The 21,942-nt window shown below is 28.6% G+C and overlaps 1 protein-coding gene across 1 annotated transcript in view; it reads left to right on the forward strand.

Annotated features, from left to right (window-relative positions):
• The first annotated feature begins 150 nt into the window (after nucleotides 1-150).
• The window catches only part of LOC113384819, a 27,795-nt gene continuing 6,003 nt past the window's right edge, over nucleotides 151-21,942 (forward strand). The window contains exons 1-9 of the mRNA XM_026622586.1: nucleotides 151-562; nucleotides 648-800; nucleotides 4,124-5,165; nucleotides 7,774-7,814; nucleotides 7,868-8,232; nucleotides 8,347-8,362; nucleotides 12,637-13,526; nucleotides 18,906-19,117; nucleotides 19,568-19,623. Coding sequence (XP_026478371.1) covers nucleotides 151-562; nucleotides 648-800; nucleotides 4,124-5,165; nucleotides 7,774-7,814; nucleotides 7,868-8,232; nucleotides 8,347-8,362; nucleotides 12,637-13,526; nucleotides 18,906-19,117; nucleotides 19,568-19,623 — 3,187 coding nt within the window. The remainder of the gene's footprint in view (nucleotides 563-647; nucleotides 801-4,123; nucleotides 5,166-7,773; nucleotides 7,815-7,867; nucleotides 8,233-8,346; nucleotides 8,363-12,636; nucleotides 13,527-18,905; nucleotides 19,118-19,567; nucleotides 19,624-21,942) is intronic.

The following is a 21,942-nucleotide window of genomic DNA, read 5'->3' on the forward strand; positions in this document are numbered from 1 at the left end:
TAAAATTATTTTAGTACATTATAAATGATTTGTTACAGGTGCTGTTTTATTAGTTCTTTGGCTTTGCCTGGCATACGTCAATGCTTTATGCAAGAACCAGCCCAATGGCGTTTACGTAGCTGATCCGGAAAACTGTAGCCGATACTACCAATGCGCCAACGGGCTGGTATTTTAAAACAATGCGAGAAAGACTATTTATGGAAGGATGAAAACAAATGGTGCGACTTTCCCTACAATGTAGATTGTGGCAGTAGATTCAACCCTCATCCACCACCACCTTCTGTATGCTCAGGATTAGACAATGTGCTTCTTCCCGACTATCAAGATTGTTCCAAATATTACTTATGCGCTAAAGGCTACGCTGTGCACAAGAAATGCGACGGAAATTACTTGTGGAATGATTTTATGAAATGGTGCGATTTTCCAGAAAATGTAGAATGTGCCAAACCCCCAGGAACAACATCTGCTCCAGTCCCAACAGAACCAGGAACTAAGCCACCACAGACCAACCCACCAGAAACTACCTCTAAACCAACTACTTCTAAGCCAACACAACCCGGTGGTAAGATAATTTCATTCTTTTCTATAAATTATGTGTTATTATATATTATTAGACATTATTAATAACTAAATAAAATAACTTTCAGCCTGCACAGAAGAAGGTAAATTATACCCAAATCCCACAGATTGCGGAAGCTTTTACCAATGCATTGGAGGCAAACAAATCAAACAAAACTGCCCAGCTGGTTTGCATTTCAGTCCTACAACTCTTGTTTGCGACTATCCTGAAAATGCAGGATGTGAAGTAAATTAATAATAAATGAACTTGTAAATAACAGTAATATATAAGACTCGTTAATTTAAAAATAAACTAAATGAAAATATGTCTTATTTATTTAAAAAATATATTATAGAAATTTCAGGTTATGTTCAGAAATCAATAAAAGCAGAATAAATTTTAATAATTATTGCCTTGATGCAGTGGCGTAACTAGACCCTCCGGCGCCCGTGGATATTTCTTTATATGGGGCCCTATCGCAGTACTAAATTTTTATTTTATTTAGTTTTTTTCAATAAGCTCGAGATTTTTCAACGCACTCAATTGCACGCTATTTCACTACTGGCCAAAGCAATTTTTAATGTATTATATTACAAATGAGCAAAACAACTTTCACTAATTCATATTTTAACAGATTATACAAAACGTACAAAAAACAAGAAAAATATTAATTTACAGATAAAATTATTTCACAATTGAGTTATGGTTAAACGAAGAGAATAAACGATACATAAAGTTTTATTTTTCGTAAAAATCGAAATGTAAAATAAGATAAATGGACCATCAAAATGTATAACTTATATATTATGTATTAATTATATAATAACCAATAAATGTATTCTAAAATGAATCAAAACCCTTTTGTTTGGAATGTGTTGAAACGATTTATTATTAACTTGAACTTGTATTATGGTTTTTAGTCTCACTTTGGACTTTAAGAAAAATTTATAATTTATAAATCTAATATATATATATATATATATATATATTAAACCATAAAATATATTTTCCAAAAGAAGTAAAATAATATTCAGGTATAATGCAAATAGTTACGCAACTGGCTTGATGATTTCAGTTATTATTCAAAATAATTTTGCTAATGCTGGTTTCTGAGCAAGTATATCAATACAACTCAAATAACAATTTTGCAGTAATATTGATTAATAATAAAAATAATGTTTTGCGTATCAAATTTAATTCACGACAAATCAGTTCACACTTAAAATAATGTGTAGATTGCCAGTGTTAAATAAGGTTTTAAAATAAACGTTCTCAAATGGACAATACAAAAATAATTACACTCAAATAAATTAAACAAAACTAGGCAAGCAGTTTTTCTGGATAGTTAATATTATTTATGATTTTGTTTTTCTAAAGTAGAAGTATTTTCTTGTATTTCAGTTTAAATTCAATAAATACATAAATTTTTCCATTTAATTTCACATAAAAAATTATATTTATAAATCATTATTAAAATTTGAAGGCTATTATTATTAACAAACAATTCAGCAAAAGACATACTTTTCCTAACATTTTGTCGTTATTTTCTTAACTATTTTAGCTTCGAATTAGTATCGAAGAAGCAAAATTATATCTGAAGGGTAGAAAATTTCTAGGGTGAGAACGTAATTGAAGGTATTGAGATATCGATTGAATAATTGTACCTATCATAAATTTTATCTCTAACTAGAAGTCCCGGAAACTTTGAGAGAAAATGTCGTGAGATTACTGTCTTGAAAGACGGGGTGAATTCCTAATAAAATAACATATATATGTGTTTTGTACCTGCAGATCAATAAAATAGAAGTGAATTGAATTTCATTCTAATAAACTATTGAAAATTTCCATACGAGGAATAATTATTACATAAAATATATATACATATAAACAAATTTTTAATTCACATAAAGACAGTGCAAAATTTTAAAACAGCGCAAATATTTATTTATGTTATTTTGACTGCAGATTTGTCAATTTGAAAATATATAGCAATAATCAGGCATTTAAAAATCATTCTGCACGTGATACAGAATACACAGCAAATTATTTAATAAAATAATACAAACTTTTAACACCATAGAAAAACCATCATAAGTTATAGTCGGTTATGCAAAAACATTTTTTTGTTTAAAAATATTTTTCAATTATTAATATAATAAAAATCTTCAAACGATACATACATCTTGTTTTAAAAAATATCTTAAAACGTAGATAAAGTCTTATAAAGTGAACTTCGGAAAACAACTACAAGTCCGAAATAAAAAATGAATTTAAATGAGTAAATATGAAAATGTTCATAATGCTTATAAATACATTCCATATATGTATGTATGCATGATTTTTTTATTATTCATCATATCAAAAAAACATCGGAATTTTTTAATTTAATTTTGATCAATTTTATCATATCATTCAATTACACATTATTGTCGATCAGAATGATAAAAAATATTTATTGAAATCAAGTATGTATCTTAAAAATGCAATTATATTAGATTTATTTAAATTGTATTATTCGATAATGATAAATTGACTATTAAAAATATAATATTTTGTTATGTGTTTGTAAATCTAATAAAAATTACATAAACAGTTAATCCGAATTTGTTTCAAATGTTGGAATTGAGAAATCAACATTTAATAAAATTAGAGGTTAAACATAAAGTCCTATATGATACGCAAATTTTATATAAAAATTTAAATTTGTTATTTTTATTTCTATATCAAAAGTATTTATAATAATCAATTCATGCCGAAATTAATTATATGAAGTACAACAAGAAAAATGTCATTGTATTTATATTATATTCATATGAGATAAAATAAAGAGATAATTCGAAAGCTTTCAAATAAAACAAAACATTTATTTAAATTACAGAAATCTTATTAGTATGATTTTACAATCAATATTAAGTATACATCGTATTTTATACATAGTATCGCATATAATATACATCTCCCTTAATGAAATATTATTTTTTAATATTTCATATGTGATAATTCTGTTATTATTTAATATGATTAAAAAACCCTTTTGCGAATATTAATTTTTTTTTCAACTAATAGAACTACGACTCAAGTAAAAAAGTTTCTTGTTTCACAGCACCCCTTACCAGAAACCATCTTAATTTAATCAAATCTTAAAAATTTCAAAAATGATCGCGATGATTGAATCATTTTCTCTAATTAGATCTGTGATTTTATTTTATTAATTTTATCTGATGAAATTCTTATCAAACTGATAATTTGGTGTATAAATAACATGGATGAAACTTTATGTGCAAATTCTTCGCAAAATCAGCATCATGACTGGTAAGTGGATTTAATATTGAAAGTGCCTTGCTTATTTTTAAGTGAATATAATTATAATGTGATAATTTTGTGTAATTTGTGCGTTTTTATAAATGATCAAATAATATAAAGCAGTACCGATGACTTTTAAAAACCAAGCAATAGTGAATTTTCAATGGAAGGTTCACAAAGCTTCGTATAAGCAATAATCATTTTTCACAAACATTAATTAAGTAATTGCTTTAATTGAAATACTTCTTAAATCTCTTTTAGGTAAATTGGTCATTTTAACGATTGCCCTGTGTGTTGCTTATGTCGCTTGCGACGACATCTGCAAGGGTCAAGAACACGGATCCTTCCAACAAGACTCCAAAAATTGCAGCAAATACTACCAATGCGTTAATGGCAAAGGAGTTTCCTTGACCTGCCCAAATGACTACTTATGGAAAGATGAAAATAAATGGTGCGATTTTCCATATAATGTCGAATGTGGTGACAGACCAAATCCTCACCCAGCACCCGAATCCCTATGTACTGGTCTTGATGGAGTTTTCTTAGCTGACCCTAAGGTATGCGCAAGATATTATGTATGCGCCAAAGGTTACGCCGTACAGAAATCTTGTGGTGGAAGTCTCTTATGGAATGATGCTTTGAAATACTGTGACTTCCCACAAAATGTAGATTGTGGTGATGCAGCAGTCGAGAAACCCCATGTTGAAAGCGATGAAATATGCAAGGATCAACCAAATGGATCATACCATGAAGACTACAAAAACTGCAGCAAATATTATCAATGTGTAAATGGAACAGCAAAATCTCTAACTTGTCCAAATGACTACTTGTGGAAAGACGAGAACAAGTGGTGCGACTTCCCATACAATGTAGATTGCGGTAGCAGGCCAAACCCTCACCCAGCTCCAGAATCACTTTGCTCTGGCTTAGATGGCGTTTTCTTGGCAGATCCTGAAAACTGCTCCAAATACTACATTTGCGCTAAAGGATACGCTGTATCTAAGGCTTGCGGGGGTAATCTTTTGTGGAACGACGCAATGAAATATTGTGATCAGCCAGGAAATGTAGATTGTGGAGAAACTGCCACTGGAAAACCTCAACCGACTCACAAACCAGAAGAAAATGGTTGCCCAGCTGTTGATGGGCCCGTAGATGTCCTCTTGCCCAACCCTGCTGATTGCTCTACTTTCTTCAAATGCTTCAGAGGAAAACCAGTTCTACACAAGTGCCAACCAGGACTTTTATGGAATGACAAAATGAAATATTGCGACTACCCCGAGAATGTTGAATGCGTAACCAAAATGTAGATTTATTAAGCAAAATTCAAATATGTAAAAATTGTCATATTTATTATCATTTTTGAAAATATATAATTCAAATTATCTATTTGTTTCAATTTTAAAGCATGCTATGATACACAATACCATAGTACTTTCAGCTTGAATATATAATATGCGGAATTACATTTGAGAAATTGTAAATTTAAGTTTTCAATTTTTACCTACATATATACAAATATATATATATATATATATATATATATATATATCTGTGTGTGTGATGTGTAAGTTACAAAGAAAAGTGTCCAAATATAGAACATAGTGCTTCATTTTGAACATATGTAACTAAATAAAATATTGAAACGCCTGATTTACAATTTGCATTTTAATGTCTAAGTAATACTAATTTTAACTAAAAAAAAATAAAACAAATTGTGACATCTATGTGCCATTTTGGTTAAAAAAATATGAATCATAACATTAATTATCTCAGTTAGAGCATTTTTTATTGACAACGGAGGATAATATTAAGATAAGATTTTGAAAAATCGTGACGAAAACCAAAAACTGATCAGCCCGATTCAAATTACAAACCGTCTTGCAAGCTAAAAAACGTTTCTCCTTATCGAGCTTTTTCAAATGGCTTTTGAAATCACACAGGCACACACACGCACATACACACACACACATGATGTGTGTTTCAAATGATTCAGATCGACTTGAAACGTCGAGAAAACATAAAAATAGAACGTTGTATTCTAGCGAAAATTTAAACTTCTCCTTCGGTTAAATAACTAAAGGCAGGTTACCAGAAAATTTTGTTTAAAAATACTAGTGGTGTTTGGCATCGTATCCTAAGGCAAATTGCTGGAACTTAATAATAAAATATTATTATAAATATTTGAGGAATATTAAATGTAACTTTAATTCTTTTTATTTTATAAAATGTAAATAAACAAAACTTAATCAATTGGGTTTAAAATAAAGGACATTGTCTAATACTTCTAAGTATATTATATAAACTGAATTGCAAAGTTAAAATCATTTATTTGAAGTATATAAGTGATGTTCAGAACTTCAGATAAAATTAGAATTGAAATCCGAACTATTTTCCGATATTAAAATTTTTTTTTTTGAATATTAAAAAATATATATATAAACAATTCTTTTCCCAAAAGCAATTATTTTTCAACACAAGCAGATAGTTTTTTAAATCATTCAAATCGGATGCTTAGTTCTCTCAAAAACTGCCATTTTTTGCACATTCAGATCTATATCTCCGAAACGGCTCGACCAGCCTTTGCCAAAATCTAATCACCATTTCTCATCATAACGAATCGGACGTTTTTAGATCATTTAAATTCGTTGATCCGTTTTCTTAAAAAAACTGACATTTTTAGCACTTTATGCTCCATATCTCCGAAGCCACTGGATCTGTCCTCTTCAAAAATTAATCAGCACATCACCCTGCCAATAGGAATAGATTGCTTTTAGAATTTTTCAAATCGGTCCATCCGTACGCCCAAAATCGTCGACGAAAAATTGTCTCCGCACACACACACACACATACACACTCACACACATCCTGAGGTAGGCCAAAATTTTCAGAAACCACTGAAACGTGAAGATATGCAAAAATTTTCATTTACCATTTTCGGCCCATTACTCGTATAACTTCCCCTATGCGAAGTTAATTATGGTATACTTTATTTGGATTTTATGTGCCTAATTTAAGCTGCGTTTCCATTAAATATTTCGATAGAAAGTACAAAGACCGAAAGGTATATCTGTTGTTATTCATGATAAGATTGTTATACATTGTGCATGTGCCATGATAAAAAAAGATCAAAATGATGAAATCAACGTGAAAGTGACAGAGTGAGAAATTATATCTATATATAAGCGAAAGCTCCTCATTTTTAACTACTAAATAACCTATCCTATAACTTATTACTAATCATGTCAAATATATTAGAATTTAGATCAATATAAACATTAGTAATAAAATGACAAAATTGAACAAACAAGAATTGAACAAGGTTCAAGTACTTTTTAGATCAGTATCATTATATCAAATATTACATCAAATTAGTAATGCACTTAAAATTATGTATATAAATTTTGAAGATTAGATAATTTGGAATAATCGTATATGTATATATGAAGATCATCAACTTTGATTCACTTAGTATTGTGAGTTCAATATATTAAGAAACCAACTTTGGATCTTATGTGCTTTCAAAATGCAAGGTAAAATTGTTCAAGATGTTAAACTTATTTAGTATTTAATTATTTACAATTTATTTATTTTAGAACAATAGTAAATGGAAATATGATTTTTAAACTTAAGTTTCATTTATAATAGTTCGTTATTAGTTTAAATCCCACGAAATGAATAAGATCAGCTGAAATAATAAGCTGAATCTCATAATATTTAGATAAGTTTCAATAGTTTAATATAATATACATTTTTGAGTTAAATTTTTTGAGAAGGTATTAATACTGACAATTGTTTAAGAATGTAAATTTCCGAAAGTGCACAGGACAAATGTTTTAAAATTTTTATAATAATAATTATTTTTCGAATAAATTTAGTGTGTAGTATATTTTTTGTGTCCTTTTTATGTGCAGACATGAGGGAGTCCAAACTTTAGTCAGATTAGACAATCAATGTTAAACAAATATTAAGACATAATAATATATAGATATTTTTTTACCATTTTAGGTATCAAATATATTGCCGTAATTTTATTTTTTGTAACCTTGGGCGTTTTTGCTCAAGTGCCTGTGGATTTCTGTGAAGATCAGTCAACTGGCGCAACCATCGACAACCCTTACAACTGCGCTAGTTTCTTCATCTGTGAAAATGGAACTGCATGGCTTATGTGGTGCCCTGGAGGTCTTTTATGGCATTCGGAGAGACACAGATGTGAATACCCTGATTTGGTAGATTGTGGTAGCAGACCCACATTTACCACACCACCATCTACTACTACGGAAGCTCTTCCTACAACTGCTGAACCTGGTCACCCGACCACCCAACCAGCTTCTACGACTAGAAAACCTGATCTGACTACAAGCCCAACAAATGTAGTTTAAGATAAAAATTGTAAAAATTTAGGCAAGTATTAAATTCAAGATCTTTTATTTGCGAGATAGAATTGTAAATTACTTCTCATAGTATGCAAAATTATACTTAAAAAGATACTGAGCGGACAAAGTAAAGTAAGAGGAATAACACATTTACTCCTTATATTTTACATGTTAAGACAATTTTCTAGAGCCAAACCTATATTAAGCGTGGTGGAGACAATGTGTTTCATAGTCAAGTGACTTATTAAGCGAGAAATCGTATTACGTTTAATCGTCTTAATGTTGATCAACTGTATTTGCATTGGCTCTTTTCATATGAATATAAATATTTGGCTATTAAAACTTGCAAAGGTAGCAATCTTTATACTGAATTACAATTTACCATTTCATGTTAATGCATTTCCTGAACTAGTATGACTTCGTGGCTTTTCTGAGGTATGCCAAAACGTTCAGAAACAACAGAAACGTGAAGATATGCAATAATTTTCATTTTACATTGTTGGCTCATTACTCTAACTTACCCTACGGAAAGTTAATAACTATTTTATTATTATTTATTTTTACTAATATTATTTTATTATTTTAAGTTATACACATCTATCCTGAAGGAAGCATAAATTCGCTGAGGAAGTATTGGGCTTAGTCGATTTATCATATAAATATTTATTACATATCATTCATTGTTACTTCTAATTGTTTTTATTAAATAAATTGTTAATGATTATTGGTTTTATTAGAAGTTTACATTAAGTTGTTACCATTGTTCAAATATTACTCGCAATTTTTCATGCAGAATGAAATAACATAGATTGAGGAATTTTGCTAAGTACGTGTAATTGGTAAATCATATCTGATTTCAATATTAATGAACATATTAGAACTCTTTTCAATAAAAATTAATTTTGAACCAAAACGGTTTATTTGGTCTTCTTTGTACTCGTTTCATATTGGACTTAAACTATAAAAGTGCTTATCGAAATGACACATATATATTTTAACATATACTTTAAATTAAATATTAATAAGATATTTTTCCTAATTGTAAGTGGCATAATCAGTCATTTTAATAAAATGCAAATTCTGGTTTGAAATGACTGTTATTGGCCATATAATTTAATATCAAAAAATGAAAATTCTTATTGACTTGAGCCACAAGTGGAGGTATCCATGGATGATGTACGAGGTGTGTTCAAAAAGTACCCGGAATTTTTAAATTTCGCGGGTCTGGAGTGTCTGATTGTCAAATTTTTTTTTTATTGTGTTGGTATACATGCCCCTAAAGTATGATGAAATTTTCAGCTATATTCACTGTTTACTTTGTCTGTGGTAGTCGCTAAGGTTCGACGTGTTTTTCTGAGCTCGGCGATTTTTACAATGGAAGAATTGAAAAGTCAAAGAATTTGTATTAAATTTTGCGTAAAAAATGAAATAAAGTGTAACAAAGTGTGTGAAATGTTACAAAAAGCCTATGGTGAGTCTGCTATGAAAAAAACAAGTGTTTACGAGTGGTATAAGCGTTTCCAAGATGGCCGCGAAGACGTTGAAGATGACGAACGCTCCGGTCGACCCAGCACGTCAACAAACGATGAAAATGTGAAAGAAGTGGAAAAAATGGTTATGAATGATCGCCGAATCACAATTAGAGAAGTTGCTGATGAAGTTGGCATATCAATTGGCTCATGTCATAACATTTTTTCAAATGTTTTGGGCATGAAACGAGTGGCAGCAAAATTCATTCCAAAACTGCTAAATTTTGACCAAAAAAGCAATCGCATGAACATCGCTCAAGAGCTGTTAAATGACGTCAACAACGATCCAAGTTTGCTTGAAAGGGTCATAACTGGTGATGAAACATGGGTGTACGGTTATGATGTCGAAACCAAAGCCCAATCGTCCCAATGGAAGAGCCCAGGTGAGCCAAGACCGAAAAAAGCACGTCAAGTTCGATCGAATGTCAAGGTTTTGCTTACTGTTTTCTTTGATTATAACGGCATAGTGCATCAAGAGTTCTTACCACAAGGTCGTACGGTTAATAAGGAGTATTACCTTGAAGTGATGCGACGTTTGCGTGAAGCAATCCGAAAAAAACGCTCCGATTTATGGAAAAACAATTCATGGCTGTTGCACCACGATAACGCACCTGCTCACTCGTCGTTGCTTGTTCGTAATTTTTTGGCCAAAAACAATACCGTAGTCATGCCCCAACCTCCATATTCACCAGATATGGCTCCGTGTGACTTTTTCCTATTCCCAAAGTTGAAGAGACCCATTAAAGGACGGCGGTTTTCCTCGATTGAAGAAATAAAGGCCGAATCGCTGAGAGTGCTCAAGGACATATCAAAAAGTGAATATCAAGGGTGCTTCGAAAATTGGAAAAAACGCTGGCATAAGTGTATTATATCTGGGGGGGACTACTTTGAAGGGGACCACATTAATGTAGACGAATAAATAAATATTTTTTTGAAAAAACGAAAATTCCGGGTACTTTTTGAACAGACCTCGTATATTGATCAGAATTATTTGTTTGTGATGGTTTTTCATTATAATATATTAGCAGAGATACAAATTAATCATCCAAAATAAAATTAAAATTTATTATTATTATGCTAACAGTTAATTAATTTTTTTGCACTTGAAGTATTATTTTATATAGCTATTTTTTTTTACTAATTGTAATAATCACTAGAATGATAAGCTTAATTTTTCAAAACTGGACGCAAATAATCAACTTTTCTGCCGAGATGATTTAGCGTTTTATTAATCGTAAACCAAATTTATCATAATATCTTTATGATAAAAAAATATAGCAAAACACGTAGCATAGTGATAAAAATATTGAAAACATTGTCAGTGATCAAGAAGCTCCAACAAAATTAATTTGTCAAAATGTTAAGTAGTACGAGTTTATAATAATATTTTTCAAAATTATTTTTATTATTATGTAATTTTCAAATTATGAACATGTTTCTTTTTACTAAAAGATTATACATTTCATATTCAGTAAATCCAAATATAATGTCAGCATTTTAGGTTTAAAGCAACCATTTTTTAAGTTTTTTGCTGCAGGTGTATAAAACACAAATTAATTAATTAAGTATTGATTTTCAGTTTTATTTAGTTTCATTAATTATTAATTAATATCCATTAATTAAATAAATAAAATTTTATATTTATAATAAATGTATTTACATGATTTGAATTTACACGAAAATTTTTCAAAGTCAGTTTTGAGTTGTGATAGCATTTTATTTGTTGGATAATATTCAAGGCTTTTTTCTACATTATATGATATTATTTGTTAGAAAGTCTTTCTTATCGTTAATTATTTTAATCATATCTACATTGATTTGTTTCTTCTAAATTTACCTTGACATTATTTGATTTCAAGTGGCATGTAGATAAATTATTAAAAGAAAGTTTGATACAAAATAACTTCAGGAACATCAATTTGAAATCAGATTAATTTTTTTAATTTTTTGTCGAAAATATAAATGAATATTATAATTTACAACTAGTACAATATAACATATTATATAATATAAATTCAGCCAAAAACCATAAAAATAAATGATTTTGATTATGATCATGTTTTAATCGTAAATTTTCAAATGTCTACAAAAGACCCGAAAATTGTATTCCTGGGTACAATTAGTTTCAATTTTCAGTAACATTTTAAAGAAAATATACAATTTTATTATTTGTTTATCAATTATTTGTTTACATAATGAAAATGTGGTCACTGCAATTTAGTGTATCACATAAATTCATTATATATGAATATATCACAATTCACAATGATTATAAAGATCTTATTTGATTTTTTTTTAAATAATTCGTGTATTTTATTAGACAAAGAGTTTAATTGGAATTCAGAACACATTTTTTTAAACATAATGCATATTTATAAATGTATATATATATTTGCAAATGAGCAAATACCAAGCTAAAATAATTCGTAATCATGGTGTTAAAATAATAGATTATAAATTCAAGAAGTTCATTAGTCAAAACATTCATGTACAAATATTATTAGATAAAAATAGTTTTTTAGGAATATTTAGTATAAACACATGAAAAGGAAAAAGGAATAATGAATAAATTTATCATAATTGTGTATAAACAGATGTGGATCAATCGATAGTGTTTGCGATGAAAACTATATAAAGCCTGTTTTATTGTTTTAGTTGTTGGTCTAGTATAAGGTTTGCGTAAAATTCTTGAACAACAGAAGTAAAAACAATTAAAGTGTACAAAAGATTTTAAATAAAAGGTAATTTTTCATAATTTTGAATTTGATTTGCTACTGCCCATAATATAATAACTCAAAACGCAAAATATAAAAAAATCCTGAATATTAATGCTTAATTCGACTAATATATATTAAATGTTATTTTTTTCTAGACATGGGGTTTTTAATTGGAAGCACGGCGCTTTTACTGCTAATAAGCAATTTTTCAATTGAATCTGCAGTAATATCGACTTATGCACCATTCACTAGTACTAGTTGGCCCCAAGACTGTGCTGGACAACCTGATGGCACCTATATTCGAGACCCATACGATTGTGCAAGCTTCTACACATGTGATAACGGAATTGCATTAAAGCAACATTGTCCAAAAGATCTTTTATTTAACACAGAATTAAATGTTTGCGATTATCCGCAAAATGTGGATTGTGGCGATAGACCTATTGTAACGACTACAACTTCTTATCCAGAGACTACCGAAGCATGGACTGATATGACCACTTTGTCATATCCACCAGAATCAACATCGACAGAAGAACCAACTACACTTCCACCAACAACTACGGAAGAACCAATATATACTGCAACAGAAACAGAACCAACTGAAAAGCCAACTCCATACCCAACAGAAACCACTTCAATGGAAGAGCCATCTGCATTTCCAACAGAAACAACTTCAACAGAGGAACCAACAGCATTTACAACAACAACGCCTGCGCCAACGGAAGGTCCAACTGCAAATCCAACAGGAACAATTTCAACGGCAGGTCCAACTCAATATCCAACAGAAACTATTCCAACGGAAAAACCACCACCGTCGACATCTGGATACCCAACTACCACTGATTTGCCAGAACTAATTACAAATGTCCCAGAAATAATACCAGCAGAAGAACCAAAAGATGAAGTACCAGTCGAAACTAATCCTGCCATTTTATGTGAAGTGTTTCCTGATGGGGCTTTCATTCCAGACTCTAGAGATTGCATGCGATACTTTCGTTGTTACCAGAAAATAGCATATAGCCAATCCTGCCCGGCTAATCTGGTATGGAATGCTCAAACAAACATGTGCGATTATGGAACCAATGTCAATTGCAGGAATAGACCAAACCATTACGCAATTTTTCAAAATCCATTCGTAAATTTTAATGGTTTGTTCAATTTAGTGCCTTTTCAAAATAGGTTGAACTTTGTACAAAAATTAGCTGAGTTAAATAAAAAGAATGTTAGGTACCAACAGTTCAACAATTCATTCAGAAATAATAGATACTATTAGTATTAAGTTAATACTATTAACTATGAATAAATAGAAATAGGCACCATCAATAAAAATCATTATTAGTTAGAGAAAATAAGCATTTGAAACAAAAACGCCATAAAGTATTAATACAAAAACCATTAAAATAACATACATAATGTCTATTGAAGATTTATATTACAGACGATATATTATGAAAATTAATTTATTTGGAAGTATTGCGTGAAATTGCACTATAAATATAAATAAATATATATAGACAACTCTTGCTGTAAATTATACATTGAATTGAATAAAGTATGCGTTTTGTTAATTAGGTCATTTTTTCTAAGTGTTTGTACGATATCCAAAAATATTTTATACAATGGTAAAATTATAAAAATATTAGAATAGAATATAATTAAAAAAAAAACAGAATTATTAACTCATGTCTTACTAAAAAGGCAATAAACAAATAAAAATATATTCAATATTATTGTTTGCGTCATAATTATTATTTTCATTTTCGTTATAATAATGCGTACTCTTTTGTAAAAAACCCCCGATGGAATTTCGATGAAGTGACTAATTAATGATTAATTCTTATGATAAATAGGATTTTAATTTTTGGTAAAAATTAATACCATTTTATCATACCATCTAGAACTTATCACTTGCGAATTATACGTTTCAGATAATTTTTTATTGCGACTTTGATAATACTGTTCAAGGATCATTTACAAGACAATAAAATTAAATGAATAATAAGATGAAATGATGAAATTGATTGACATTAGAATAAAATCATAGAAGTTAGGTTTAAGTTTAGGTTAGGTAAAAGAGTGCCATGTTATTTAAACACCAACGTTTTTTTCATAAAGTACAAGCAAACTTATTAACTTTTGTAATATAATAATTAATATCATAAACTAAAATAATAGTACATTTAGGAATAAATATATAATTTTATTATTGTACATTATTCGCACAGCTGAATTAAATTTAATTTTCCAAAAGAATCGAAATATATAGATTCAGCAATTAGCTTTTTTAAATTTTTTATGTGAAGCAAGCACCAATAAATTAATTAGGCATTATTTTTGGGTATGAAGCATTGCGTGCTTTTTAACCATAAGTTTTGAAAATCATTTGTTGAATTATAAAAAAAATATTTTAATAACTAACTAATTACACATATTATATATATATATATATATATATATATATATATATTAATGTAATTAAATTTGCCTCGGATGATCGACATCTCAGTTATTAAATTTCTAAAAAATATTATATAAAAAAGTGATCACTGACACTTATTGCATTAATTCAATTATGAATTATTTACAAGTTATGTGTTTTTAATATGTATGTTAATCTAATTGTAAAAATTTCAAAACTATCGATGATAACGTAGAATTTTACGTCGAAACGTATGATGTTTTAAAAATCTTTAATTAGTTTTTACTTGACGTTACGACCTCCAAGATTATATATTATATTTATATATATATATATATATATATATATATATATATATATATATATATGTTAAAGAAATTAGTTTTGATGTTGAGAAATATGAGTAAGTTCTTCAAGGGCAATACATCAAATAAAAGGCAAAGATTTAGAAGTTACTCTTTAATTTTTTTCAAACGTTTCGACATAGGATTTTATGTCATCATCAGTGGATCTACAGAATGAACATTGCGTAATTATATATATATATATATATATATATATATATTTCAAAACGAAAACAAAAGATTAATGAAATCTTAAAAATCAACTGTACATTTTTTAAAAGTTTAAACAATTTTTTTTGATCATAACAAATACATTATCAGAGATCAGAGATCACTATGCTAATCACTACACTATCACTATGTAAATATTAAAGATAAGTTCATATATTCAAGCTTAAAAAATGTGCATTTTTAAAAACTGTAAACATACTTTTTAGATCTGGAAATTCCTCAAAATATATTATTATATAATATTATAACAAAAGCACGTATATACAATTATATATTTGAAATAATTAGCAGATTATTCAAAATAAAAATGAGTTAAAAGAGAATCATTTTTTATAAATTACAAGTTTCGACACTTGATGTGGACCATCATTGCGCAAAACAACCGCGGTAAAGTCAAAAACTTAAAGCACTACAATTAATTCTAAAAAAATATTTTTAAAACTTTAATCAGAAAAAAGAACACATACCTAATAATTTAAATAAAAACTGAAGGTGTCTTCATTGAGACTTTATTGTAACTTGATGTCTAGGAGGCATTATGTCCGCTCCTCGAGATTTTTATTTAAATTTTTAGTTTTTACTTAAGCTTATAATATATTTAGCCACACGTTATTCCTTGAACTTATATTTTTTATAACAAAAAATAGAATGCAAGAATAGAATAGAATAATAAAAAGTAATGGATCCAATTTTTTCTGAGATTTAAGCCTGTGTAGCAACATTATCTGATTATCACAATGTAATGGCTTGAAATAAATAAAGAAAGAAATAAATAAATAAAAAAATAAAGCAACAATAAAATAATGTGCAAACACATATCAATAATCAATGAATATCAAAGGATTAAAATCGATGCTCAACTTATATGCGTATTCGTTAAATTCGATTTATATGCATTTTTATTCACAAGATAAAGTCCACATATAATCCATTTAATTCCTGATATTTAATTTAAATTACCGGAAAATATCATTCGATATGGGCTTGTTCAACAAGCTTAAGATAAAATTGCGATTTCTATCTCTAAGATTATCAGACGTTTATAAATACGCCAATAACTAAGAATCAGTATCAGTTAGCATTTAGCATAATTACAAGTAACATATAAGTTAAATTTTAAATTTAATTGCAATCAAAGTGAAAATGAACGGTAGGTAATTGCTTCATTAATAATGACATTTTAGATTTTTTTTAATTTGATTAATTTCATCTGTTGAGACCATTTTCTTAAACTTGAAAATAATTTTATATATATTTTTAGTTTAATTTTATATTCATATTATTTGATCATATATTTTTCACGATTAGCTAATTCTTAGATCTTCACAAATCATATTTCAAACTAGTTGTGTATGGCATCGTGCTCTAATGCAAATTGCTAGAACTTCCCGTACTGTAACGAAATGTTTGAGAAATATTAAATGTTTTGAAAAAGCAATTGTTTCGTCAACACAAGCAGAAAGTTTTTAGAATCATTCAAATCGGTTGATCCGTGAGCTCGAAAAAGTGAACGAAAAAATTCGGATATACAAAACACACATACACACACATCCATTTTTTCTGAGGTATGCCAAAATGTTCAGAAACCTTCAAGACGCGAAGATATGCAAAAATTTTCATTTTCGATTTTCGATTTTCGACCCATTACTATAACTACCCTACGGGAACTTAAAATATGTACATAAACTTATATTATCATTTATATACACACATATAAACACAAAAACGCATCTTACGCGAGAAATTGTACAAAATAATCGTCTTAAAGTGATTCTCATCTGTATAATATTTTAGCCCTAATAATTATAATAGAAAAGTTTTGGTTTTGACAAAAACTAACAATAAGAGTGCATATGTATAACCTAACCGATATATAATAATAAATCAAATTAATCCGCAAGAATTGAAATTTAGCAAATTTGAATTTCAACTGCTCATCTTCTTATATATAAAAAATGGATCGTTGAAGTCCAAGGATGGTTCTTACGGTGAGAAAAATCGAATAATTGCCGGGAAACTCTAAAAGCTCTAACTCTAAGACAGCTCTTTTTCTTTTTCACATACAAACGTTTTCTAACTAAAACGTAGAATCAATCAAATCAATTGAGCTTCAATTTTTTTATAATGTGTAAATAATAAGGTGAATTAGAGAATTTATAAAGGTAAACTGGTGAAGTAGGATTGGAACAGTAATGGAGGATATGGTACAGACAGAGAGGAAAACTGGTAGATAGGCGAATAGACAAGACAAACATATGGAACTTCAATTGGTAAGACAGTAGAACGGGTGATAGTAAATTGTAGAAACGGTGAAAATTGTAATATAACGTGTAGTTACTATTATTAAATAGTAATACAATTTTAAACACGTATATGTTTAGTTAGGTCAATTATTGATGGTAGATGTATTTAGGTAGACATTTAGAACGAATGATAGTAAATGGTGATACAGGTAAATATTGTGTAGAGATAAAAACAGGTCGATAGGTATAAATAGGTTGACAGGTAAAATTCGTAGACGGTAGAATGGTTGAGATTGAGGTTAAATGGTAGTTGATAGGTATAGTTTCATTCGTAGACAAATTGTTGAATAGGTAAATTGTTGAACAGATAGTAGTAACGTTAAACTAAATGTAACAAATACACATTTTTGTTCAACTTTTTAAACTAAATCACGACAAAGCGTGAACGGGTACAGCTAGTTTTAAAATAAAAGTTTTCAAATTCAATTTAATACAAAAACGACTATGTAAGAAACATGCGGTTTCAACACTATGACCTATGCCATATATATGGCCTATAATATTTTAGAATATTTCTTTGAAAAGTAAATTTTTTTATTAAATTTGTCACAATGTTTTGTATTCGATTTACATTATATTACTAATAGATCGTCCGTTATCCATTTTTATATTGTTAATTATCTCTGCTCATTGTATTATTTGACAAATTGCAGAATGAATTGAATTTAAAACGTTCAAAAGATTCTTTTAAACTAATAATTTCAAAAGAATCAATCTTCACTATCCGATCTTTACTAAAAGCTAATCAGCTCAAATCCAACTCTCCGAAAAGTTTGTTTCAAAATTTATTATTTTCGACAAAAACATTGACAGAAATTTTTGCACTTTATAAAGTTATTGGTCGACCTATTATCTCACAAAATTGATCAACGCGAGCTCTTATCGAGTTTAGTCGTTGAGAATAAAACGTCGAAAAATTGCCAAATTTTGGCGCACATACATGTACACACTTATATACCATAATAATAGAGATGACTGCAAACGTGGAGAATACATAAAAAATGTCGGATTTTTCGATAAAAGCGTTAGAAAAGTTACTGTAAATTGTAATATTAACAATGATCTATCCATGTTACAGCAATCAAGAAAGTTACTTTCCTGGCTCTGTTCCTGGTTGCTCTTAGCAGCCTGGTCGCAGGAGATCAGTGCGCAGGTCTAAAAGACGGAACCATGTTAGCAGACAGTGCGAATTGCTCGAAATTCTACATTTGCGACGGACAACAAGCTTGGCATTTGGATTGTCCAGGAGTTTTACTTTGAATACCGAAATAGATAGCTGTGATTTTCCACAAAACGTCAACTGTGGAGACAGGCCTCTACCAGATCAGCCGTTGGAGTAAAAAGTATTTTATAAATAGAACTATTAGTTATAAATTTAAACTGTAAATAATAACAAAAAAGTAAAATTGAATATGTATTACAAAATGAAATTTTATATATTCATTTATATTATTATATTTTAATCATTATATGCCATTTGTTTTTGGTATTATATTACATGTTAAAATAATGTATAATTATTTTGATAAATGTGGAATCTGTTTTATAGAAGAACTAAGAGAAATTATAATAAGATATGTATGAAATAAAGAATGTGAAATGAATTAAATATTTTTAATTTTGTAATTTAATTGATTCTAGATATGTACAGGTAACGAATAGAAAATGAAACTAAATATATTCATACTTTCTTAAATTTTATAATATAATAACGCTGTTTAGAAAACAATCCGCTAGTTTTTCTTTTTGAATATGATATATTATTATGCCGTTGCATCATATTTAGATCTAACCTTAAAGTAAAGACGGGTATCACCAGTCCCAGAAATCGAGCTGTCCGAGGTGAGAATCGAAAATGGACCTTTTGGTAAAAAGGTCAAAGCTCTTACTCTTTAGCCACGGATGAGCTCAGGAGCTTACATAAGATTACAACATTTATTTAAAAAGATACTTATTATCAATTGCATCTGATGAAACAAACATACGCCGTTTCAAAATAAGTACTCTTTTATATTTTACCAATGTGCATTACTCCAGATCATTATTATGGTTACCAAATTAGTTAAATAATAATTAATCTTTATAAAGAATATTATACTGATTTCGAAATGAAGAAATTCATATTATTGAGATTTAATCGAATATTATTCTGTCATATTTCAAAAACCATGATGAAATAATATTTGCATTATGCAGATTCATTCACTCCATCACCATCGAGCTTTTTTGGATTGGTTTTGTTTATAAATGTTTGCATAAGACTATTCCTTATCAAATATTTTAGCAATGTCAATTCAGATTTTTTTATTTAAACAATGATAAAAAATCAAGAGCCAATTTAAATTAAAGTAATTTATGCATCTAAAATATGGCTGCATCAAGTTTAAGGTAAAATATATATTGCATACTCAACTTTATGTTGTTATTAATAATAAATCAATAATAATAATGTACATTAGGATTTGGAAAATATATCTTTTCTTCCATTGGAACATTTACGCTGTTTTTGATTTCGCACGTTGTGCAAATATTTTGCGTTCAAAGCATATTGTTAATCCTTAAATAAGCACCACATTTAATATAGGTAAATATTTATTGAAAAATTCATCTGCAATATAATTTATGAAGATAAGATATAATTTGGTTATAAAAAGACCCAACTTAAATTTATGTACGAATATATTTAAATTTGGTGTGTGTCAGAGGAACAGTTAATTTAAAATAACAAAATGAAAGGTAAGTAGAAGCATTCAATAAAATATGATTTGTAGAATATTCAATACTTCAGTACTATTAGTTACTTAGGAGTTCAATCATTTTAAATTGCGGTAATAAACATTTTAATCTACGGTAATATGATTAAACTAATTAAAATTGCAAGGCCTTTAGGTAAATTGCATTAACTTCCGATTATGTATATAACCGATTATCAAATGTAGCAACTTTTTATAAATAATTAATGCGATTTCTAATTGATATACTTAATAAATTTAATTTATTTAACACATCATTCCTACAATTTAGGAAAACACGAGGTAGTTTTTAAGTAGAAGTGTGATCAGTTCAAGTCGCAAAATGGATTTATGTCGTAGGGCAAAGCTCATTATTCCAAAATGATATTTTTATAATTAACCACATTTCGTAGGCCTATAATATTTTTTAGGTTGTTCTTTCAGTTGAGTTCAAGGATGAGCAACCCGCGTCCCAAAAGTTAGTAATAGTTTTTTGCGGCCCGCAAATCATTTATAAAGCAAAACTTTATTAATTTCATTAACTCTCTTCCATCAATAAATTAATTTAAAATACTTTATTTTCTGGTTGCCATAATTTATGAAATATTTACTTTTATAAGTTAGCATTTTTATATTACAATATTCAATAGTATATCAAACTTTGTAAATCATTAATAATTGCGGCCCGCCATAAAATTTTAAAAATAAAATGCGGTTAATAATTATAGTTTGGATCACTATCTTTCTTTGAAACTCTATCTTTCCAACAATTTGGATTTTAAAATCTGTTCGAGCCCTTATCGAATTTCATCAAAGGGATTTAAAATTTTTGAAATCAGCCGTTGTCGAGAAAAAGTCGACGAAATGTGTAACTTTGGCCTATCAAAACATTCATAATAATTTGAAATGTCGTGTAAACAAAATTAGCGAATCGGAATTTCTGGCAAAAACGAACTTCTCCTTCTGAAGAAGATATAAGTAATGCCTGTCATAAATTAAAGTTAAATCTTAAAAAACTTAATTTCAGGAACATTATTAATATTATCATGTCTTGTGATCATGATAAGTGCCGAATATGCTGACGTAGATGTGTGCCAAGATTTGGACGATGGAACTTTTCTGCTGATTCAAACAATTGCCAAAATTTCTTCATTTGTGATGGAGGCCGAGCTTGGAAATGTATTGTCCAGGATCACTTTTATGGAATGATCAACGAAGGAAATGTGATTACGCACAAAATGTAGAATGTTACCAACCAGAATAAAACATTTTAATACTGACAGCGATTTCTGAAACATATTTCATACTACTGTTATAATAAATTTATCTTCATGCTCTCCTCCTATAAATTTATTCCGTTTTAATAAAATCAATAGAAAGACAATGTTTTATTTTATTCATTGTCTGAACAAGACAATGAGTCTCAATG

Source organism: Ctenocephalides felis, unplaced genomic scaffold, assembly GCF_003426905.1.
Source record: "Ctenocephalides felis isolate EL2017-DRISC unplaced genomic scaffold, ASM342690v1 CF-g0.4_SCAFFOLD_00845, whole genome shotgun sequence".
Lineage (NCBI taxonomy): Eukaryota > Metazoa > Arthropoda > Insecta > Siphonaptera > Pulicidae > Ctenocephalides > Ctenocephalides felis.